The sequence below is a fragment of the Branchiostoma floridae genome, chromosome 17 (assembly GCF_000003815.2).
Source record: "Branchiostoma floridae strain S238N-H82 chromosome 17, Bfl_VNyyK, whole genome shotgun sequence".
Taxonomy (NCBI): domain Eukaryota; kingdom Metazoa; phylum Chordata; class Leptocardii; order Amphioxiformes; family Branchiostomatidae; genus Branchiostoma; species Branchiostoma floridae.
Window position 1 is genome coordinate 1,880,468 of NC_049995.1, and position 25,818 is coordinate 1,906,285.

Consider the following 25,818-nt stretch of genomic DNA (forward strand, 5'->3'; position numbering starts at 1 on the left):
ATTGTTTTTTAAATGATGCTACTTTGCCGCACAAGCAGATTGTGTCGTCCACCTGTACCTACCTATTCTTTGTAAAAAAAAAACAAGCGATCTCTTTACCACACAGACCAACTGTTAGTTGTCTACCTCTGACTAAAAAGACACTACTTTGCCACAAGTATAGAATATGTGATTTGTTGATTTAAAATTTTCGTATCAATTGACCAAAAGAAAAGAAACTTGAGTGCCATTAACTGTATACACAATTAACAATATCACAAGTGTCTACTCTCTAGTCTAAAGATAGTAAAAGCTAGTGCCACGCAAGATCTGCTTGGAGATTAAATAACACGCACAGATACTTAAGTCTAAAGGAAACAAGTGACCGTAGGTAACAAACTCTGTGACGTAATAATGGTTTGTTAATGATGAGGATAAGCAGGTAAATGCTTCTATATTTGTTTGTATGGTTGGTTTACAGACATAACAATCTGTGTGTATGGTTCAAACATAATCACCGTCCATAACAGTCCCTTTCTGTTCCTGATCATAACGCCTTTCTTTCGGTGAGCCGGAACGAAACACAAACCTATGTCGTATACAACGCACACGCTCCTCCAAGTCCTACAAATATAAGGTACACAAATAATTTCCTAAAGTTTGAGTTCCCACCGACAATGGCTTAATTCTGTGTATATGCGAAATATATAATTTCCATTCATGAAAACTACCCTTCAATCCCTGGTGTAAAATATAATTTCCCTCCAAGATCATACTTCTTCTGTCCCTGCTATTTCCCTCTACTTTCGGTGTTCCGGTCACAAAAGACACGTTCCTACCCGACAGATTAAGAGCATGGCCACCCCACCTATATAGTGGTGAATCGCATACAAGACACATCACATCAGCTAATACAAAAAACCTACTTAAAAGCTATGATACCTATCACTGCCAAATTTAAAACACAGCTAAGTCAGCGTCTCAATCGAACGACACAAATGAAACAACAACAGTGCCTCACAATGGATACTTGAGACGTACACCACGTTAAAAAGTAGGTCAACCACAGCTGTGGAAATAACCCCATATCTGCTTCGAGATAAGTAATTGCCAGACCCCAGCGTCTATAAGCCAGCTGGTCTACAATACCAGGGAAATAGGGGTGACATCTCAAATTATTACATCGATAATGAAAATAGCTACCGCGAAAAAAAAGGCTCCCAAAGGTCAAACGCGTTTTAACCATAACATGCATATGACTATCAACCGCGCAAAATGTTAACAGTATGCTATGTCAAACTAACCTCAATATTGGAAACGCCCGAACGAGATGGCATATTCCGACGAGGACAACATCTGCTTGACGGTATCAAATAACTACAACGCTTAAGGCACAATCATAAGGAAGACCTGAACCACTATACCGGACGGCGTAGGGGTGAAAACTGAAATTATTACATCCATAATAAAAACAGCTACGGCGAAAAAAAAAAAGTGCATCATTTCCTAACCGAGTACAGACGACATGCCAATCCACATGCGATTGCGGCATACGGAACATAGAGATATAGGTGCGAACAGCCAACGCACAAAGTGATTACAATACTCTGTTACTGGAGGTTACCCTCCAGTGTCACAGAGTAATAACTCAGACAGCCGTACGGACGCATGCTACTAGTACACGAATATTACGTTCAGCACTGGAACGTTCCAGTGCTTTATAAACGTCAGCACTGGAAGCCCAGAGCTGAAGTTTTTACAGCACTGGTCTTCCAGTGCTGAAAAGTTCCCGAGCACTGGTAAATCCAGTGCTGAACCCGTTACTTTTGTATATCAGCACTCGGTTCCAGTGCTGATGGCGGTTTCAGTGCTGAATGACCTCTGCCGCGAGTTCAGTACTGGTACCCGAGTGCTGACGGCAGTTCAGCACTGGAAAACCAGTGCTCGGAGAAGTTCAGCACTGGAAATCCAGTGCTCGCATTGGGTTCAGCACTGGAGTTCCTGTGCTGAGGGAGCTTCAGCACTCGAACAAGGCCGTTCAGCACTGGAAAACCAGTGCTGACGTTTCTTCAGCACTGGAGAACCAGTGCTGAGGCCGATTCGACCCATTGATTCAGCACTGGATCACCAGTGCGGAACCCGTTACTTTTGTATACTTGCGTCTAATAATGCGCTAGACTTGATCTCTTGGTGCTGAGTAACACATGGTTCGTATTTACCTTTCCAACACACGTGACAACTTCACACAACGTTATAACTTGTCAACACCGTATCATTAGGCCCGATAGGACATGGAATCAGAAATCATGCACTTCTGCATACACTTTGCTCAAATGTGTGAGCAAAACTAACGAAGAAAATCAGAAATCATGCAGTTGATAACAGATAGAGATCATAACCGTTAGGGAATCTAGACACAAACCTTATCAGTGCAAAGTTCAGTGCACCGACCTGATCCGACCAACGAGACAAGGAGTTTGCATCTTTGTCGGTTGAGGGGTCGAAGATTACGTGAATAATTGAAATTTTAAAAGAAAGAATGATATTCGTATTTCAAACACACAAAGACACATTTTAAATACATTAAAAAGTTATATGTTATATCTGGAACAAAACCTTTCGAAGAACCACTTTTTAGGAGCCTTTGGCGATTTTCTTTCCTCCCCGATCCAACATCGCCCCCACTGACCTACTTGGTTCTGTCCTATCTGGAATGCATTGTGGGTAAACTTCAAGATGGCGTCGCTGGTTCGAGCTGTACGAATTCGTCCTTTCGTCTGTGGACTGCACAGGTAGCTGTATTTACCACAAAATCCCGCTTATTCACGGCATTGATCTGCAGGAGAACCTTAAAAGATTAGAAATGCAGTTGCAAACTGGTATGAAGTAGTTTCTGTAGTGAGGGGTCATGTGGCGTTGCATTGCCACATGCTGTCAAGATTTGACCTCGAAAAAAAAAACTACCAACGTGATGACGACATTTAAAGAACTTAGGTGTGTGATGTCACTACAGAAAGTATGTCGTTCCAAGGCTAGAACCAGCCGTACACTTTTGGGTCAACTTACTAGTACACTGGTGGAGGTGTAACAGGGTGCCCTTGTTAGGCTTGTAACCTCACCTCACCTAGTCCCATCCTCATCAGGAGGGTAGGGGACCATGGTTGCCTCTAGCACAAGTCTCCTCCATCCATCCTTGTTGTTAACCTTGTACGATATTGTAATTTAGCTGAGTTCCTTGTACTGTTACGGCCAGTTCACACGAGGAAAATTTCTGGTCGTCCGGCAATGACATACGTCAAAGTTGTCTGTCTTTGACATACAACACGTTTTTTGCTTCGTGTGAACAGACCCCACGTCATCGTCAACAGATATTTTGTGGCCTGGTCGTACGTAAACCTCAGGGTGGACGTACAACTGCGTCGCTTCTCAGCACTGGTATCATATGTAAATTACTTTGTCCTGCGCTTTTTGAATCCACGTTACTTATTTCGAAATTCTAGAGTTGATTCCATATTACCGAGAGGGTGTTTCTTGCTTTTGATCTAACATTTTGGAAATCTTTGTAACAATCTAACTCTGATAAGTAACTATTTGGAACTATTTATAACATCTATGTGATGTTCTAAATATTTCTATAGTATTCAAACATGTTAGAAACATTTTAACATCAAATACATTATTTCTCTTAGTTTCTAAACTGTTCCAACATAGATGCATCATTTGTGATCACATGTTCGGACATGGAAACAATATGATGAAACTGGGTCAGTGGGCGCCGGGCTGGGAAGAGGGCAATTCACACATCCCTGCCAAGTGCAGGAAATTTTGTCTGTCTGCCATCTTCTCACAAAAGACTCACCAATGTATACTAAAGAAAATCTTAAAATACAAGAGCCAAACAAAGGACCAAGCTTGGCAGCTTTGTTTATGGGGTCAATAAAAGTTTTTATGGAGGGAAAAATGACACAAAATGTTGGAAGATGTTGGAACAATAACAAAAACACATAGATGTTTGAAAATTGTTCTAAATAAAGAGATAATTATATCATTACTTTCCCAAATGTTCCCACAAATATAAACAGGTTCAAACACGTTAAACTTTCATTTTGAAATGTTTGAACAATTTTGAACTTTAGTGACTGGAATGTTCTTTTACTCAAAATAGTTCAAACTTATCACAAACATTATTTCAAAACCATCTCGGTGACTTGGAATTGACTCTATCAAACATATTTGTCTCCATTTCCTATCATTATTGCGTTTTGTTTGTTGTTTAAGCTTTGGACCTTGTTTCCTAAGCATGAGGAGGACAAAATAGTGAAGAAACTCGTGGGACTCCTCATCTCTCACACAGTGCTAAAACATTTTTTACTACAAAATAAACAAAATGCACACATGTCACAAGGTGTGGTGGTCAATGCGTAGTTACCAGTTTTTTTAATAACGTCTGGCACAGCGGGAGTCTGTACGTGTGAACAGAAGGCTGACTTTGGCATTTGTCATTGTCGTACAACCAGAAATTTTCCTCGTGTGAACTAGCCCTTAAAGATATATATATATAATTTTCCGAGGACGTCCTTGCTTTTTCAGCGCGGGAAATAGAATCAATTCTTTCTGACATATTCCTAAAACAAGAGCAGGTCGCATTCCCAAAATCCCTGTTCTTAATTTGAAGTTCTTTGGTTCGACAGCGTAAAAACTTAAAAAAGCAAACCATCGTAAGTTTCCATGTAAAACCCGGGTGTTTTTTTACTTTCGGGGACAAGCCTTGGCTGCCTCACCATGATTGGACCGGTCGGCCGTTACAACTTTGTGGTCCTCAGGGTTTAACAAGTTTTCTGAAATTGACTTGTCCTATCGGGCAAGTACCTGAAAAATTCACTAGCCCAAACCAACTTTTCACTTGCCCAAAATTTGAATATCATTTTCCTATGTGTTTTAACTTCCAGCAATAGAATTCTATTATTATTTGTGATTTGGCTGTATTTTTCTGTGTTGACCAATGCTTGATCATTGATGCCATGATTGTGAAAAGTAACAAGTAGATCAAAATCTCATTCATGGAAAAATCTGACTTGCCCAACCGGGCAAGTGGGGAAGGACATGCACTTGCCCGATCAGCACTTTCACTTGCCCGGGACAATAGGGCTAGTGGACTTGTACAACCCTGGGTCCTACCATAGACCGCTTTCTTGTTGCCAGGACATTGTAGACTTTATGGCACCTCCCGCTGACTTCATCAATGGCCGCCAGCTATCAATCAAAGTCTCAAATACAGGAGTTGGAGTCTGTGAGTTTCAGACGTGTGCCAGTCGACAGCGAACTTCATGCTGCGCGACTATTACATTCCTTGGACTTTTCCAGAGCGGTGCATCTACAAAATATTTAGTATACTGTGTCCAAGTGTGGGAATACCATCTGATAAAGTCGCGTCGACTTGAGTTAAAATATAATCCCTATTAACATAGGGATATAAGTGCAGCGAAGATACTAGCGCTGGCGTTTCAACTTGGATGGCAAACCAGACAAAAGTTATAAGTACTGTTGAGCTGAGAAAAGTTTGTTGTTCATGAGTTTTAAGTTGTCTTTGACGGTTTTATCTGATATATTGTTACATCAAACTCCTGAAGAGGAGTTAAGGGACTGCTAAAATCATCTTAGATATGGCACTAAAAACTGATAAAATACGCCTTCTAAATAGCCTAAAAATTAAATGCAAGGGGCTCTGCCCCTGCCCCTGGACCCCAAGTATCAGATCAGAGTGCATGGCTCAAAGTACCACCTGCATATGCAGGTTAGTGCAGGTAAAATTGGAGCTGTGCAGGTATTTCTATAGTGTCTACCTGCACCTAACCTGCACTGGTCCATGTACTGGGTTTTATACCTAAATGTCATATGATGTAGGTGTGTCTGGATTGTTACAAGCTGCTTTGAATGTTACCACCTAGAAAGTAGAAAAGACAAAATAGCAATGGTTCCTGAGCATTTCTAGTGTGATCCATACTTCCTGAATTCAGAGCGGTGCAGGTAAAATTTTCTGGAGCAGGTAATTTTCAATATTACCAGCACCAGTGCAGGTATGCAGAAAAAAGTATTTCGATCCCTGAAGTTGAACATATAAAAGTCACTAACATGTATGCAAATGTCCGCATATATGCAAATATTGTTTGGATTGTTCCCATGTTAACACAACATAGGAACTGTTACTATTAGCATTGTTGAGTTGGAATTGTCTAACTTCCATAGACAATCGAGGCTTATTTTTTTATTCAGGATTATTTTCTTTTACCTTTCCTTGAACGTGGACATCTTTGAGATGCCTTCACGGGTCGCAATGGATCCTTCTTCTCCACTCAGACTTGTCTTCCATGAGGGAGCGAAGCTCAGCTGTGGAGATGTTGTTGATTTGTGTGTCCCTTTTAAGGTTGTTAATGAGGGTTGTCCGCATTCTGCCCCTTCTTCTCTTTCCTTCTGTTGGTTCCCAGAGGATAAGCTGGTTAGCGACCAGTTCTTTGTGTCTGACACAATGTCCGGCCAGTGCCATCCTCCGTTTCCTGATCTTATGAGAGAGTCTAGGGAGGTCACCGTACAGTGTGGTGTTCCTCACTCGGTCCTCCCAGGAGACATTTAACACTCTTCTAAGCATCCTGGTGAACATCCCGTCGAGCGACTTCTCGTCTTGTACCGTCAGAGTCCAAGTCTCCGAGCCGTACAGCAGTACGCACTCAACTGTGGAGACAAAGAGTCTTCGCTTGAGTTTGTTGTCCATGTTGGACTCCCACACTCTTCTCATGCCATGGAGGGCACTCCAAGCAAGGGCTTTTCTTACCTGGATGTCATGCGCTGATGCAGCAATCCATCCACCTAGGTATCTGAAGTCCTTGACAACCTCAAGCTGCGTGCCATCAAGAGAAGATACTTTCTCGTCGGACGTGTTGTAAGCCATGACTTTGGTCTTTTTGGCGTTCAGCTGTAGACCTATCCTCCTACAGTGTCGCTCCACTTCAGCGAGGAGAATACCTTTCACTCAAGGACAGATAATAGTCTTGGTGTGTGTAACTCTTTTCTAATGTCTGGAACTGTGGATAAAAGCAACTTGCACTGGTGCAAGTTTGCCTGAGAGTACTTTCACAACACCAACTGTCTCATCGATATGTTTTTTTTCCAATAGACGTCTATATTATAATTAAGGGTTAATGACCCGCCCCGAGGTGTATATGGTGTCATAACGCCTGGTCCTTTGCTATAACCACCAAATAAAACCACCGATGTGAGCGAAGCATTAACGTTATTACCATATAGCCTACCCAAACTTGCAAACTCCTGTATGAAGTATAGATCTCTTGGTATTATACGTGTGAATTCCTTTGTCGAATTTCTGAAAATTCACATTTGTTCTTTCGTACATGCGTATGTAAGGAGATTACACATTGCATTTTGAAACCACAAATTTCCACAGAAAATATTCCAAACATTGCAGGCTTTTTAGAACAACAAAACTCATTATCAATGTTAGACTTAGAAGGAGCCATTCCCCCCTTGCAGTCTGTACTTATTCCCTCTGCTCTGGCATATGTTTCGCTCCTTTTTATTGGCCAGTGCCTGCATATACCTTACTTTCTTGTGTGTATTGCTACTTTTGATTGGTCAAAATGAATCGACACCGGTGCCGGTGTCGATTCATTCTGACCAATCAGAGGAGCGATACACACCTGCCTGGCCTGAATCTTTGTGTTACGGCGTCATAACCAGCGTGGAATGGGGACTTCTGATTGGTCCGCGGCGCCTGGCTATATGATAATACATGTTTTACATTAGCAGATTCATATTGCTACAATAAGTGTCAGCATACTATTCATTCAGTGTTGAGCACATTTACCCTAGAACATGGACAAGAATTGCCAATGACAAATAAACATATGTTCTTTGTTTATACCAATTGCAAACTACAATTTCTTCCGTTACAAACAAACTTTCAGCAATCAAAATTTTGAGATCAGTTTAGCTGGCTAGAAGGGAATTTCTCACTGCTAAAAACGCGTCCATGCAGCCGTCGGAACTGTTTTAGGGTACCCACTCAGAGTGTTTGAGCCCTGCATTCCCTACCTAATCATGAGAGTATCTGGGGTATGTCCACGTTCTAGTAGTATCCATGTATGTTTGCTTCACTTCACTGTTCATTAGGACTTACTTTGTTTCTGTGTTTGTCCAGCCTAGGACCTCGAATGATGAGTGATGGCTTAGGTGAGCTGGGATCTGGATCAGGCAAGGTGATCGCTATGGCTTACTACAACTATGCCACATTCAGTCTAGATTGCCCCAGTAGAAATCGGATGGTACCCAGGCTAGATGATGCATCTTATATACAACTTCCAAGGCTATGATTATATGTTGCCAACTAAGTTGTTCCGTGTACATACAGGTTGTACATGTAGTGTTTGTGTGCATCGTGATATGAAAGATGGGATTAAGTAGTACCCACTATTGTTCATACCAAAGATGTATGTAACATGGTCTTTTCTCTCCCCACAGGGCGGAGGTGCTGGTGGATCCATCAGGTACAACAAAACACACCCTCAAATCTAGGTTTTACCAACGCTTTTACCAACTTTAGAAAAACTTGCAAAAACCAGGATGGTGCAAAAATCCAAACTGTTCTATCCATTTAGCCGAACAATCTGACAGCAAACTGTTTGCGTTTTGCATCCCCAATGCAAACATGCACCCATGGGCAAACCATTTCAGTTCCTTGAAACAAAATATTGCAATCAGACTGACCCACTGAGGTTGTAGTGATCTCGCATAACCTTCACATACTTCTGTGTCAGGTTATTGAACATCGATTGGCGAATCATTAACATTAAAAGACTCTCAAGATATTCTGTGTACGTTTTCAAACACAGAAAAACAAACAGCTGGCTTCAACAATTTCTGAGCTTTTTGTCATTTAAATTATGTACAGTCAAACCTGCTCAAAAAGGTCAGTCAAGGAACAGAACAAAAGTGACCATGTTGGGTAGAGGATCGGCTTACATACACGTCATTGTGGTGACAACACAATTAAAGAAAAGTTCTATAAGAAATATGTTTTGTCCATTTTTTTACAGCAAAATGTAGAGAACAAATCTATTACTACATAGCAGCAATTCCTTCCCCAAAATCCAAATCGGTTTCAACATCACAGTCTCAGACAAATCAGGGCTCGAAATACTTTTTTCTGAATACCTGCACTGGTGCAGGTAACATTGAAAATTACCTGCACCAGACAAATTTTACCTGCACCACTCCAATTTTAGGAATTTTAGATCATACGAAAATAGTTGAGGAACCATTGCTATTTTTTCTTTTATCATAACTTTATAGGTAGTAACAGTAAATGCAGCTAATGACAATCTATATACAGCGACATCATAGGACATTTATGTATAAACTCATGTACATGGACCAGTGCAGGTTAGGTACAGGTAGACACCAGAAATACCTGCACAGCTCCAATTTTACCTGCACTAATGTGCATATGCAGGTGGTATTTCGAGCCCTGCAAATGGAACTATTATACAATAGCTATTCTAAAAAAATCGGTTTGTCGGCCCATTGGAAAGTTAGGTAGCCATTTTGTGCAGGGATTGGGACCCTATGAGATCCGCATTCAATGTCGCCTGTTGGACAGATGACCGTCTTGAGAAGCTCGCTTAGATCTTGCGTCTATGTTGAAAACCTTTCGGACAGAGAAAAAGTGGCCGCCTTGGCCGCATGACCGGCTTTAAGAAGTGACCGCTTGGTCTCAGGTATTCTACATGTAAGTCAGCTAACAAAATGGTTTGATATATCCACTCATTCCTTAATTTCCTGCCATGTAATTTGTTTCTAGAGAGGCGGGTGGAACTTTGGGGAAGAAGGAGGTGGCAGAAGAGGAGATGTACTTCCGTCGATTGGTAGGAACATCTACATTTACTACATGAGACAGATAAAACAATGATACTCATGTCATAAAGACATGGGGATGAATGTCCTTAATGTATCAGTGGAATGTAACTTCAAGGTTCTACTATGTGGACATCATACTGCTTAACTTCTGTCAGTCAGTCAGACAACTCTTAGATGTGATCAAGTCGTCAATTATAAAGAAAATCTTATAGTTATACACTCTGAGATTTTCACAAGAACCCAATGCATAAGACATACATTTTGTACATGTACATGTAGCAACACCGCAGAAAGCATCATCAGTGAGTCTGGATCAAAGGGGCAGATCATTTCCAATGCAGAAGTATGGCTTGGGCCCCAAATAACTTTTTATGCCTTTTCAACATTAGTGTAAAATGTCATTTTGCAGCAGATCTTAAAAATGTGAAAATGGAAAAGGTGAACTCTTAAGACCCTTTTGCCACTTTTCTCCCCAAATGCACTACAACAACAACAACAACAACAGTACTAGTCACAGAAGAATTGATGTGTAAGGAGTTGGGAATGACGACCTTATAAAGTTGGGGCTCCTTTTTTCTGGAACACCCTGAAGTATTTTTTCCTTACTGTGCAATGAACTTGTTTTAAACAGCAACAGCAGCAGCTGTCTGAGCTGAAGAAGCACCATGCTGATGAGATCCGTCAGAGGGAACTGGACATAAAGCGCCACAAGGAAGCCATTGAACGACACAAGCTGAAGATCCGTGATCTGGAACGCACGGCACCTGGATCCCAGTCGGATTCAGACTAGTCTGATTCTGTAGAGTCATGCTGAACAAAACAAGTTTGTTCCTCACCGATTGTTCTTACGCACTGATCCCAGCTGCTGGTATACACCAACCCTCACAGGGTTTACATCTCTTGCTTTTGATGACATATAGCTGGTGTATAATTGAATAGTCTGGATTTACCCACTGACATGACAAAACTCTCAATAATGCTTCCTATATGAAAGATAACATAGATGTCAAAGAAAGATCAAAAATGTTTCTCAACATCTCTTAAGTTCTGCTGTAGACTGAATTACATCAATGGGAGTAGTTGTTTGTAAATGTTCACAAACACACAAAAAGAAGATGTACAATAGATAATGATAAGAGATATGTTTTACAGTTCCCATGCTGAAATTTTCTTGCAAATCTACTAAATCTGTGTCATTATCACAAATAGAGTGTATCTTTGTCAAGTCATTTAGTAGTCCTGAAAGAAGTTTAGATACATGTACTTGCAAAACAGTTGATTGCTTAATTCAGGATATGTGGGCTATGTTGTGCTGACAGCTTATTAAAGACATGTATAGTGAAGCATAAAGGTGTCAGGACTTTTTACTGTTCTGGATGAAAGGTAAACTTTGTATATAACCAAGGAGAATTAAAGAAGGACATTGGTGTTCATTGCATGACATTTTAGTCCATGACAAGAAGTTTCCTTACATCTTCCATGTCTTTTTGCATGTACTATAAGCAACAAGGCATGCCTTATATATAGAAACTGTGAGTCTACAGCCAAAGTGTACATCTTTCCTGGATTTCTCATAAACATGTCTCAACTTCCTGCCAGTCTAATGAAGCTGATGAGGTGGGTTGGATTTTCTGGGCCCGTGGCGACTCCAGCATACATATATATGCACTATGATAGGAGTGGGTACCTGTACAGAAAATTCAGGTCCAGTTCAGGTCCAGAGGATCAGGTCCGGCCCTGAACCTGTGCCTGATTCACTATGTGAAAACATGTGAATGGATGATAATCAAAAAGCTACGTCCATTTTGCTACAAAGAAATCTGTTTTGTGGCGTATTTGACTCCCGCTGGCGTTTTGAAATCCTACAAGGCTACAGTAACTGCCCTGTGCGATTGGCAGTAAAACTTGGTAGAAATTATTTTCTTCAACAGGTAAGCCCTAAATCGTGTGAATTCCTGATCATATAATCTGTTCATTTTCCAATAGGTCCAACATCAGGTCCACCAAATTTTTCCGGACCGGCCCAATAAGAAAAAAACGGTTTTGTACTGGTACACGTGTGATGTGTGGCCCAGGGGCTACAGAAATGGAGCTGGGCACCACCCAAAGCATTTGTTACAGATGTATGGGCAACTTTAACTTTGTACTGTTTAAATTTTTTGTCTGAAATTCACTCTAATTCATCCATCCAACACAAATTATATGCCTTTTTCAATAATAAATCTAGGCGATCAGGAACCTTGACACAAACAATCTTAACAAGGAAAAGCAGAAGGAGTGCGGCCCAGGGGCCGCCCCGCCGAGCATGGATTAACGTTGTGAAGGACTGGACAGGAAAGACGTCAGCCCAGCTGACTAGACTGGCCGAAGACCGCCTGAAGTGGAAGTCTCGTGTGAACAGTCTTACCGCCCCTGCGGCTTCCTGATGGATGGATGGAACAATAAATATATCTTTTTTTGCTTATATATCTTTTCTTCTATATGTCTCTTTTGGCAATCTCAGTTCATTCTTGTTGAAGTTTTAGTTTGTTACTCCACAAAGTTATGTTTTAGTGCCGTTTGTTGTGTGTGTTGATTGCAAAACGTATTCTTATTATATTTAACAGACATTAAACCGGATAGAGAGTGTGAGTTAATGACTGTAGGTAGGTTGGGATGGGGGAAAACGAAGGTCAAATTCAAGTAGAGTTCCACGAACACATCCTTTCACCAAATAATCATGCCTTTATTCAAGACTTCAAGGTCTCATTCATGTATAGGGTACCAAGCCCCAAAGCCAACGACTGCACGAACGTATGTTTATGGCGGTTGGAAATTCCATTTTATCCATCCCAACTAACCTCGATTAATGTTGTCCACAAACAAACACACACACATACATATACATGCTGAAGTATCAAAGGAAACAGCTATTTTCGAACTTGACCTTCCTTTCCACAACAGGTACTTCTCAAGTCCACACCTTCTCATATTATGCTCACACCATCGGCATAGCCGCTGCACCACGGTACAACTGAAAACATAACCATCTTAGCAAAGGTGAAAAATGGGAAGAGAAGAAAAGGAAATGGACAGAAAATAATACAAATTACACCAACACAGTCTGGTGCAGTCTAGAGGTGATGGGACAACATGGCCATCCTCTGAGACTCTACTCTGCTACTGAGTGCCTCAACTACGTGTATAAAACTGTCTCGATTTAACGTTAGTTCACCTTTATCCACAGGGTAACCTGTTTCCGTTGCTTTCGAAAACGGGTATTAAAGGATATCAAGTCGACAGAAAATAGTTTCAAACTACGATAGTTTGAATATATTACAACTTGAAACCACCGTCCCTCGACTTGATATCCCCTACTACGATGTGGGTAAACTCAACGAATATAGGTTACCCTACGGATAAAGGTCCACTAGCGTTAAGTCTCTTTGGCACGGGCACCGGGAGTGTCCAGATGGAGAATATGGTGTGGGTCAGTCTCTTGTTTCATGTTTTGGCGACGCCTCAGGAGCGAGCCTAATACATAGTTTGCGACAGTGTGACAAGAATTAACAAAATTTCGCAGGCATGTCAGGAATATTTCTACAGGCATGTATAGTTGCATCATCCCTTTAGCGGAATAGCTCGGGAATGGGTTGACGGATCTTCATGATATTTGGAATGTAGATAGCTTAATAGATGCCTTACATAATCAAATGCTAATCATGAAAATCAGGGGGTAATTTGCATGATTAATGAGGACAGTTTACAAATACACTGCATTTCATATTAGAATGCTCAAAAATATGCCGTAATTTAAAAGAGAGAAATATCAGGCTTACTGTTAGGTATATATCCAAAAGTTCCACAGCAATTCGTCCGTGCGTGCGCAATGGCACCATCCTTTTGAACGGGAATAACTCGGGAAGGGGTTGATGGATCATCGTGGTTTTTTATATGTAGATAACTTTGGAGATGCCTTCCATAAATAAGGGCTATTAGTGCAAACCAGGGGCTAATTTGCATAATTAATGAGCACGGTTTATTACGCCACAGTTTATCATTACTACTATGGCACGTAAACAGGACATACTAGAAAAGAGAGAAAAATCGATAGACATCAATTATGTAAATTTTACCTAATGCATTTACAAAATTAATGAGATAATACTGTCAAATGACAAAAGTTCCATTCCTGCGACATTTGGTGGCAACATGTACATTAAGTTGAACATGCGGACGTAAGAGCTGTAGCTCGCACGTGTGCACGGTACTGACATCTGTACCCCATTTAGTGTTTTCAAGTTTCTCATAAGGATGTTATTCCTGGCGTACACTTTCATTTTGGTGTTCAGGATATGGTTCTTTCATGACAGGGTCCTGTCTGGGGTGACGCCAAGGCAGACTGGCTTATTGGTGCTAGTCAGCCACTTGCCCTGCCAGCACACCATCAGTTGGCGGTCTGCTTCCCTATTTTTCAAGTGGAAGACGCTTACTTTGTGTTTTGTCAGGGTTGGCTCGCAGATGGTTTGCAGTGTAGTAGGGGCCTGCGAGGGTATCGCTGAGAGTGTTCTCTACTTCTTTGAAAGTCCTTCCTTGTGCTCCAATGCTGTGGTCGTCAGCAAACAGGAATCTCCTGGTGTCAGGATGTCCTGGTTGGCCGTAGACCATCTTACAAGAGGCTAGATCTTACACTTGCATACTATATAGTGTAGTGATCATGATATCATCACGTGAAAGTCGTATACTTTGCCACAAGGCGTTCATTCTCCGACGACAATGTGCAAACACCGTTGCCTTGGTCTGGATAGCTGCGACTTCTTACCGTCCATTCTTGAAATAAAAAGTACATGACGTCTAAATAAGACAGTGTAAAACAATGTGCGTTGAATTTTCGCTGGAATGATATAGAATAAATTACATTCGCCAAGAATGTTATGATTTAATGCTTTCGGCAGCGTCTGTTAGTGCATCTGTATGGGGCCTTTCTTTCCATTCAATGACCAAAGGTAAGGTATAACTAGGACATCAGGCCCCATTATTAAAGGAAATGTCTGTGCTGCCAATTAGAACAACAAAGGGGCATATGGAAAATGTTGCACCTTCGTGTGCATTTCAAACTAAGCATTATAGTATGACATCCCCCCCATAACCCCCCCCCCCCTCCCCATCATCACGGATATATTATCATGCACGGCCACTGGTCGGGTCCTGACCGGTCATGGTTGATCAGGTTAGAATTCCGATCACGTAGAAGGGATTGGAAACGGGACAATTAGAGATTGCTTTTGTATGCATCTGCTTGAAAACATCTTTTTTTCTCAATAACTGCATCCAGGATTGGACAGGTGGTTTTCAATATAAAATCTATATATTTCCTGAGAGAGTTTGTAGACAAAAGGGCTGTAATCTCGGTCTAAGTTAACGAATGACCTTCATTTCTGACCCCACCCCTTCATGCAAAGTGGTATGATCATTTACAGACAGGCCTCTAGTAAAACGGGCCGTGCTTGGGACCGCCTGTTGGCTTTACTTGGCTTTAAGTTCTGTATTCTGACGCCGGAATCCTGTGGTTCTAACTGAAGATTGTACCACCGATAGGATTGTTGAGTAACCGTGACAGTCGGTGCTGACACTGAGTACGAGCCATAGTAGAATGATGACGTCATCCCAAGTTTCCCGTGTTCTGCTGGCTGTCCTTTGCATCCATCAGTTCGGTCTGACTCGGGGGATATCTATAGGTAAGTGCTTCTGCTACTCGGGTAGGGCATCAGTCAGTCTATGAGTCGTCGTTACCAGCAGCTTTAATACAGTAGTAGAAGTAGAAGTACGAGGGGTCATGAATAATCTCTCGGCCTCGCCCAGAAATGATAAGCACAACTCAGAATTTGAAGCATAGAAGTCAAGTATAAAGTCTTATATGAATGTGTACCAGAATTCAAATTACTGTGATCATTACTTTGCAGGCGACACCCAGTAACGTTAAGTAAGGGAGAAGGAAAAAAACGTGGACAATTGAGCTGCGACCTGAGGTGTGCGGGTCAACTTTCTCTGCTGAAAGTCAGACACCCACTTCATTCTGCTTGAAATAGGAAGAGAATCATTATCAAACACATTGACAGTGTCTTTTGACAAAGAATTTGCGGCATGGGGAACTCGGCCCACACATGTCTGATCTCAGTTAACCCTTCTTTTTCTTGCCACTTACTTACTGAGTTTCAAAAAGACGTTGCCTGGAAAGTAATGGCTACAATGTTTATGAAGGTTAGACATCCAGGTAAACAATATTTAAATGCAATTCAATCTCTACAACTGGATAAAAAAACGGATATTTACTTCTGGACGTTTAGAGTGACATCCATTACCCCTTTTCTGCGTCCTTCCCGAGGGACGTCCCTAGCAGACCTCGTGACGCAATCGACAACGCGTTGGGCTCTGGCCCAAGAGGTCCCGAGTTCGAAACCTGCCATGTCACCGATCTTGTGCCCTTGGGAAAGGCACTTTACACGACATACCCCATTTCACCTCATATACGACTTAACTCACAAGCGCAACGGGTGCACAACTCGGCACTTCGGCTAAGGATAGTTTGCCTAGCCATGCGATCCAAGATTATAAAGAACACTCGTGTCGGCGAAATGGATTCAACTATTATTAAAGAACCATAGGGAAATGACGATGGTGTTATTTGGAACATTAAAACCCAATAGTAACCGTTTTAGACTAGTAGCACTAGATGACTTTCATTTCGCTTTACGTTTATTTCATTCCTGTATTCTATACCCTCTTGCCATTCTTATCATTATCATATTTCAGTGTATACTTCCAAGTAGCCTTCGGGCATGCATTTGTAATTAAGTTATTATTATTATTATTATTATTATTATTATTTGTTCCTTATTGTGTTCATGTTGAGGAGTTTTCTGGTCTTGCTGACATTGATGAGTCATATCAATCTTCACAATTTCTAAGTTCCGCAAATGGAATAACCTCATAATCAGTCCTACAAATGCTGATAGTGGAAATGGTATCGCAACGGGAAATGTACCTTTTTGCTAAAAGTTGTACTTTTTTGCTAAAAGTTGTTTCTTTTATATTTCATTTTCTTTACTAAATCTAGGGACAGACACAGGTTGCTGTGTTGATACTTTATATGATTAGATACAACAGACCAAACAAAAAAGATGAAACAATAAAAGCATTCCGAAACGTTCTAAAGTTCATAACATAACTTTACACCTGACCTCTATTGGCACAATGAGTAATATTTGGTATGGAGAGTGTTCTCAGAATTAATAAACTACAAACAGTGCTTTCCTTATCATGTAGAAGGCCTTAAAGTCACACGCCAGTTTATTTAGGTTTTCAGTTCAAGGGCTTGGCACCCTCAACTCTCTTCCAGGGAATTATTCTGAAGCAAAATAAGCAATGACTGTCAGTGGAGTTTTGTTCTTACAGCACTACCAGACATTAGGAGAAATGTGAACGCAAACTCAGACCTTCGATACCATTAAGAAATTGTCACTTTTTTGCCTTCCTCTACCATGGACCCTGACCACAGAAGAACCTGAAGTTTGTAGACATGTGAAATGTATGCAGTAATGCTTAGCCTGGGTACCATCCGGGTAGTGGTAGCTCTTGTGTTCTCTTCTGCAATAATAGCAGGGAAGCGACTGTATGCAGTGTATGAAAAATGTCGGAGAGAGAAGCGATTGTATGTAGCTTATAATAAACGTCGAAGTGAACTACTATCCGGATGTTATCCAGGTTAGCAATACCTAATATATGATACATCACACAAAATACCCAGGCTAGTAATGCCTATGATACATCATACAAAACTGATGCAATAGTCCATGTATTGTGACGTATTGAGCATATGATTATTAGGCCGTGCGCATACATTTTAGGCTTCTATATTGATAGATTGATGTCACGATATTGACAGAAATGCAGCTGACAACCGTCGATGTTACAGTTCCGATCTCATTTGCCAATATAACAGTTGCAGAGGGGAAATATGAAAAGTTTTAACGGGAAAATTTGAGCAAATATCTGCATTTCCTCGCAAATTGTGTCTTTCTGGTGAAGTATTTTAATGTCTTCTAATTATGCAATGCATTAGCAGAAACATCTACAAGAAAACGTAAAGCCAGAAGATAGTACCACAGCAAAGCACCTCAAGTCAATAACGGTTCAACGGTTGTTTTTCTTTTAAATTGTAACCTTTGTCCTGACGGCCGCCATCATTCAGCCTCATCCAGGACTACGCTTTACATAGGACAATATACATGTATAAATGTAGTTATTACAAGGTGGAACAATGCGTTATATGCCGGGCTGGGGCGCAAGTACAATATTATTAAGGCAATGACTATTGTTGATAAATTTGCGGTTTATTCATAGCTACAATTTGCTCCCATGTTGTGATTCTCGTACTTCTTGTTTCTACCTGCTATCAACATCACGGCTGTGAAACTACAAAGTGATAAGCTTTTCCCTGTACCTCTTCTGCATAGTATGCCACCCTTGTGTTCTTCCCTCCTGGTGACTCAGACAAGAACCTATTTGAGGCTTCCAAATGGAATTGCCTCTAAAGGCATATCTTACGTGGTACCAATCCGTAATATGCTGTTCCAGTCAGATGTTTTGCCGCCATGTTTCAGACACACCGTGGCATGAATACTGTTTGCTGGATATTCACTTCTGGGTGTCGCCGCTCAGATTGGGCTGTTGTACGGTGTTGTTGATGGAGAGGCGCGCCGTGGTCCCGTCTGTACGGACTCCGTCATGGGTAAAGGACCATCCTGATAGTCTAACTGACATAAGATGGTGTTCTCACACAGGAAGAACTTGTCTCCGACACAGAATCTATGATTACATCGCTGGCAGGCGAAGCAGTCCAGGTGATACACGTTGTTCCCTGCTCTCATCACGATCTCAAAGGCGGGAATAATTTTGGCACAAACCGCACATGACCCTGTGGTTCCAAACAATCTTAGATAATCTCGTCTGCAAAGTATGAGGTTCGCTTTGGTGAAGAGAGTGGAACCGACTTCTCCCAGACGGCATTCGCAACACGCACATTTTAGACAGTCCTCATGCCAAAACTGATCTAATGCTTTCAGTAGGTAGCGGTCTTTTATCTTCTTCTTACATCCCGCACAACCGTGGCGAACCACGGACTCACTAGGCTGTTCCATGCGGAGGAATGGCGAACCAGGTCCGAAAAGGAGTCCAACTGGTATGCGGTGATGTTTTAGACGATGGTTCTGCATGCACTTTCTCGATAAGACTGCATAAACTAGCGCGCACATCCCTGCATATGACGGTTTCCCACGGCGTTATTAACAGGGGTAGAAATTAGCGTGTCCTGCGGTGGGGGGCTGGCACAGGTTGAACGCGGGGCGCTTTTCAATAAACCGAGAGCATTATTCAGTCCCGCTGAATGGTCTACATCAATCCCCCACACAATAGGGCGCGCTTATCACTCAAATGCAGACGGCGGTTTCGAGCGCGGGAAGAAAGGCGAGGAAATTAAAAGAGGGTGTGTTTGTAGCAGATAAGGAGCTCATGGCCCAGCTGCCTGCGCCAGGGTGATAGAAGCCATCTATCCGAAATACACTCACCGATTGTGCATGCCATTTCGCGTACACAGGGAAACCAGGAGGTTTAGTAATTTGTACTACTTGGGAAGTTCTGGTCAGGATTTGGCCGTCTCTACCCGAGAGGACTTGATTAGGGATGAAGGGATGTGCGGCTGCAGCCGCAAGGTCAGGGCAGGGGACGGAAGCGAGGGTCAGTACAGGAAACAGGAGGGACAGGGGAAGGGGACGGGCAGGGGGCAAGGGGTGGGGATGAGTACGGTTAGGGGATGGAAGGAAGGACATCTGATGGAAGAAGGAGGGAAAGCGAAATTGAAGGGGCAGGGGCCTGAGATGTCATGAATGGGACGGGGAGGGGTCTGGGGGGAAGGTAATAGGATAGGACGGGTGAGGAGAAACTACATATCTGTGCGTAGTAACCAACAGGCCCAAGTTTAATCTCAATGTTCATCTTTTACTTATGCTGAACATAAATATCCGGAAACACAAACAAGGAAGCAAGCACACCCACAACCACAACACACCCACAGACAAATACACGCAACACACACACACATCCACACACACAAACACACAACACTCAAGCACACAAACAGACATGCCCAAAGTATTCCTCCATTTTTCCACGGAGGTCAAACTAAATTTTCTAGGACCATTCGTTTACTTGAACTACGTCAGCTTTCTTGAGGAATCTAATGAGCTTTGCTTTCGACAAAACAATGACAACACACACACACACACATATGCGCACACACACACACACATACGCGCGCGCACACACAACAAAGCACAAGTACACATTTTTTACCACGTCATATTCTCCCTCGGTCAACAAACTCCGGTTGGGTATACACATAACTTCGCTCCTCCTAGCCTTTAACGATTGTAGACATAGGGTTGTAAATCCACTGGAAAGATGGGTTTGGTCCCTTTGGTAATGTCCCGATAACCCTGCTGCACAACATTGACGGCCTCTCCCACAACTCTGCCACCGAACACCCAGCCAAGGTCGGCGGTGGGTTGGGAGCAGTCGGGTCAAGCCACCCCTTTATGGCGCCCACGTAACAACCATGTCACATCGTTAACTCCCAACAGAGCTGCAAATGCTGCGGGACCTACTCCCAACCACTCCCGAACATCCCAATTCTAGACAAATGCTGCCAAATTCGTCCTGACTGATTCCCAAACTTGAAAGACACAACCAGCATTTTTCAAAAGAGGGACTTGAACTTTGTTTTTATTAATGAAAGCTCAAATCGGCCTGCAGGCCACTATTCATTGACGTCAATGAAAGGTCGAGTGCTATGGAGAGACTTTGTTAGTCGGCTTACCCCGCCCGCCAGGGACGACAGATGATGATGATGATGTTTGAGGTCATGAGGGAAGAGACCAGTGTCAGCCAAACTATATACTGTTTACATATTTAAAGACATTTAATGTCCTAACTAGCGTTCTACATACCAATTTAATTTCGCGGTAACACCATCGACTGCGATCTAATACCTTTATAGAAAAATGTTCGCGGTGGATTTAAGTTCGCGGTAAAGTGGTCGCCGAGAAAACCGCGAACATTAATCCACCGCGAACATTTCTGCATTTACAGTATATACTGTTTACATATTTAAAGACATTTAATGTCCTAACTAGCGTTCTACATACCAATGATCATGATGATCCATCAACACGTTCATGTAAATGAGGTCATCATTTCCATAATTAACGTGTAAGTTGGATTTATGAACTTTCTCAATTAACTATGCAAATTAGTTGCTGATTTGCATAATTAGTATTAAATTATGTAAGTCATCACTTAGGCTATCTACATATCAAAAATCATGACCATCCGTCAACATGTTCTCAAGTTATTCTCGTCCAAATTTTGAACGAAGGAAATTTGTGCCTGAAGTTCCAAAAAAAGCCGCTAGGGGGTCCAAACTCACAGCACTTAGCACATAGCACATAGCAGGGACATTTTTGTCAAAAACTTCTGAAGAGGATAACTCAAGAACTCAACGGATTTTCATGATTATTGGTAAGTAGGTGCCTTAGATAATATTGTACAAAATAGAATACTAATTCTGCAAAATAGAAATACTTTTGCATACTTAATGAGAATATCCTATCATAGCATTTTTTTCAATGTATCTGTTGTCCCGGATATCATATGGTTATGACATTAGGTGGTAGATAGCTTTCAGCGTCAGGATAGAGTGAACCAAGTTTCAGCCCCCTAACATGTAATTTTTGAACTGCAGGGCGAAATTATGCAAGTTAGCTGTTAATTTGCATAATTAGTATCTCATTATGTAAGTCTTCACTTAGGCTATCTACATACCAAAAATCATGACGATCCGTCAACACGTTGTCGAGTTATTCTCGTCCAAAGTTTGAAAGGAAACTGGCACCTGCAGTTCTAAAAAGCCAAACGTACAGCACTTATTCTCTGCCCTCACGACTATCTACCACTTAAAATCACGACCAGAACACGAGATGTTAAAAATTAAAGATCCGCTGCAGTACCTTAGCAAGCCGCTAGGGGGCCTATCATCGAACTTGACCTTCGTTTTTTTTACCCCTACCCACCTACCAAATATAATAATTTTTTAAAATCCATTTTGCAGTGGGATCATGTTTTTTATAGGTCATTTTTTTGCAAAAGGTTGATGTGGAACAATACATTTTTGCATTGAGATGGAGTTAATTGAAATATGCTCACAAGCAAATGTCGGTTTTCAAAAAGTGAAAAAACAACTACACCTTCCATTAAAGATTTAATTACTATGAAGCCATTCAACAATTTCCAGTACAATAACTAAGTCTAAGTACCATTATATACCGTGACCAACAGCAATAATGGTCAACACACCTATTGTCCTGGTCAACACACCTATGTTCCTGCTCAACACACCAACTCCAGTTGCGCGACACATTTACTTTTTTTTCTGCGGCACACTAACAATTTTTGCGCAACACATTTCATTTTATTTTTTTCACATCTTTGTCTAAGCTACCTACTTCCAAAATCATGAAAATCATTGATCTTGATTCATATTGTTCGGAATTTTTTTTACAAACATGCCCCTACAATTCAAGAACTAAATAGGTCCAAACTGATGAAAATCATTGATCTTGATTCATAAACTTCGGAATTTTTTTACAAAAATGCCCCTACAATTCAAAAACTAAATAGATGCTGGTGGGTTTAGACTTATGTCACTTCTTTCCGAGCACGAGATATCAGAACCAGAAGTCCCTTTCTTGCAGTACCAATGGAGGCCGCTGGGGGCTTTAAATTGAATCATTTCCAGTTTTCCTCACACCTTACCAACACAGCAAATATGAAACGAATCCGTTTACAGACTGATAAACATTACTGAAAATATAGTTCATGAAATTAATTAAACCTGCTGGCATCACCAGAAATGGCAAAAGGCAGTCGACCAAAAGGTAGTGGCAAAACGTTTATTTACTGATTTTTAAAAAAAATTTCTGTCCTTTTATCCAGGGTTCCCCAGCTTAGCGATTGACACTACTTTGCGTTCGTACCATAAGTTTTTGAAGAGATTTATTTCATTTTTTTCTACCCCAATTGCCTTCGCTAACGAATAACGTGCGTTAGATGGGTGGAAAAAGATATTGATAGTATGAACGACGTAGATCCCATCGAATCTTCTTCTTTCCCAGGGGTAGTCTCTAACAGTACCAAGGTGGAGCGAGCCGTGCAAGCAGCCATCGCACTAGTCAACGACAATCCTCAGGATTTTCCAGGAGTCATGATAGAGCTCAAGCATCAAACTGTCACCGATGGAACCGCCTTCAGCGTTCAGCAAGCAGGTCAGTTTGTATGAAACGTCCTCTAGACATGCCAGGAGTGATTCAATAAATCACTCAAGGTATACACACATACATTGTTACATAAACCTCAACCTTTGTAGAAAATTACTTGGGCTTCCTTATCCACTAGATAAGGGTACTAAGGTAAAGTGTTGTCACATCGAATGAACGAAGTCCCTCGTGCACGTCTACGCGTTTATATTTAATCAGACTTGCAAACTGTTGTGAGTTTTTGATACAGTGCTGAGTGTTACCCACCAACGGGGAGAGGGCATAAGCACGGAATTTAGCACATAGATACATGTAAGTTATGGAGCCGATATTATGTCTCAGTGGTCTTCTGAACTTTAGAAAGACTATAGCAGGAACTTCTGTTTTTGGATAAAATGGTCTATACAAACTCTTATTGGGTAAGTACATCTGTACATTTTTTGTGTGTTGGAAACTACAGTTCAACTTGTTCCAGGGTTAATTAAGTCCTGCTGTTAGAGATACAGGAGATGTCGCGGGGGCGGATGTCCCTGTAACTCAAACAGGAGACAATTAAGTCATTTGCATCAACTTTGTCTTGACTTGTCTTAAGCCCTGATTACACATAACCGAACGTGGCCTCCCGACTCTCTCTCAACTAGTTTCCAACCTACCTACGACTCACCCAAGGTCTTAGGTCTTAGACCGGTGTACCGAAAGTGCGAAAAGGAACAAAAAGGAGCGAAAAGGAACGAAAAGGAGCGAAAAGGAACGAAAAAGAACGAAAAGGAACGAAAGGGAACGAAAAGGAACGAAGAGGAAAGTACCGAAAGTGCGAAAAGGAACGAAAAGGAGAATAACGAAAGTGCGAAAAGGAACGAAAAGGAACAAAAAGATCGGATAGGAACGAAAAGGAAAGTACCGAAAGTGCGAAAAGGAACAAAAAGGAACGAAGAATGAAGCAAACTAGAGTTCGGCGACCTCATACCTCCATGAATATTTAGAGCTTTTGTCAATTTCATGCAAATGACTTAACATTCACATGATTTATGCATGGTGTTGTTCATTATTGAATAACGTACAGTACACATGTCACAAGTAAAATTCCCAATTCAGATCATTAATCATTAGGTTGTTTTGCAATTTTTGCATAAATTATGCAAATAAGTTCTACTTTTGCATATTTGATATCTGCATATGTTCCACCGATTATAATTAACAAGTGTTACATTTATCGAAGTCCAGTTATTGTAAACAATGGAATTATACAATTTCCTCATTAATTATGCAAATGGGTCCTCATTTGCATAAATGCATATCATTATTTGGCATAATTAGTATCTTATCTTGTACAACATTGTCTAAGGTACCTACATACCAAAAATTATGAAAATCCGTTGTTATCTTCTTGAGTTTTCCTCGTCAGAACTTTTTGACAAAAATGCCCCTGCTATCCCAAAACTAGACACTAGGTGGCCCAAACTTATGTCCTGAGCACAAGTGCTATCTAACACCTCAAAATCGTGACCACAGCATGTTCAGAACACGAGGTAGCAAACCCGGAAGTTGGAGCAGTACCAAGGGAAGTCACTAGGGGGCCCAAAATCTAATCATTTCCAGCTTTCATAACACACTACCAACACATCAAGTATGCAATTCACCCTGACGTTCTTAAGTTATCTTGTTTACACACAGACACACAGACAGATAAACGCAGGGTAAACTAGAGTTCGGCGACCTCATACCTCCATGAACGTTTAGAGCTTTTGTGAATTTCATGCAATTGACTAACACATTAACATAATTTATGCATGGTGTTATTCATCATTGACTAACATACACATGTCAAAATACATAGAAAAAACTGCTATGATAGAATATTCTCATTAATTATGCAAATGTACGCCTATTTTGCATGATTAGTATCTTACCTTGTACAACATTGTCTAAGGTACCTACATACCAAAAATCATGAAAATCCGTTGTTCCCTTCTTCAGTTATCCTCTTCAGAAGTTTTTGACAAAAATGCCCCTGCTATCCCAAAACTAGACGCTAGGGAGCACAAACTTATGTCCTTTCTTCCTGAGCACAAGAGCTATCTAACACTTAAAAATCGTGACCGTAGCATGTTCAGAACACCGAGATAGCAAAACCGGAAGTTGAGCTGCAGTACCAAGGGGAGCCGCTAGGGGGCCCAAAATCTAATCATTTCCAGCTTTCATCACACACTACCAACACACCAAGTATGAAACCAATCCACCCAGCCATTCTTGAGTTATCTTGTTTACACACACACACACAAACACACACACAAACGCAGGGTAAACTAGAGTTCGGCGACCCCATACCTCCATGAAAATTTAGAGCTTTCGTAAATTTCATGCAATTGACTAAGACATTAACATAATTTATGCATGGTGTTGTTCATCATTGACAAACGTACACATGTCACAATTATAAAATTCCCATTATTAATCATGAAGCGGTTTTGCAATTTTTACATAAATTATGCAAATAAGTTCCCCA

At 41.3% G+C, this 25,818-nt stretch overlaps 3 protein-coding genes across 7 annotated transcripts in view; 2 read left to right on the forward strand and 1 right to left on the reverse strand.

Annotated features, from left to right (window-relative positions):
* Positions 1-2,647, reverse strand: part of LOC118404770 (oxysterol-binding protein-related protein 1-like) — a 74,054-nt gene extending 71,407 nt beyond the window's left edge. For 3 of the 5 annotated variants that reach the window (XM_035804101.1, XM_035804095.1, XM_035804097.1), the window contains exon 1: positions 2,402-2,581. The gene's annotated coding sequence lies outside the window, so the exon portion shown is untranslated. The other 2 variants (XM_035804100.1, XM_035804099.1) reach the window with 2 other exon arrangements.
* On the forward strand, positions 2,634-11,252 carry LOC118404771 (ATPase inhibitor, mitochondrial-like). The gene is made up of 5 exons (XM_035804103.1): positions 2,634-2,771; positions 8,192-8,249; positions 8,512-8,537; positions 9,851-9,914; positions 10,538-11,252. The coding sequence occupies exons 1-5, from the start codon at positions 2,716-2,718 to the stop codon at positions 10,694-10,696; spliced, it is 363 nt and encodes a 120-aa protein (XP_035659996.1). The 5' UTR covers positions 2,634-2,715; the 3' UTR covers positions 10,697-11,252.
* A 4,110-nt stretch (positions 11,253-15,362) lies between these two features.
* LOC118404772 (glutamate receptor ionotropic, kainate 2-like) overlaps positions 15,363-25,818 on the forward strand; it is a 47,406-nt gene continuing 36,950 nt past the window's right edge. Inside the window, exons 1-2 of the mRNA XM_035804104.1 lie at positions 15,363-15,623; positions 23,172-23,321. Coding sequence (XP_035659997.1) covers positions 15,539-15,623; positions 23,172-23,321 — 235 coding nt within the window. The 5' untranslated portion in view covers positions 15,363-15,538. The remainder of the gene's footprint in view (positions 15,624-23,171; positions 23,322-25,818) is intronic.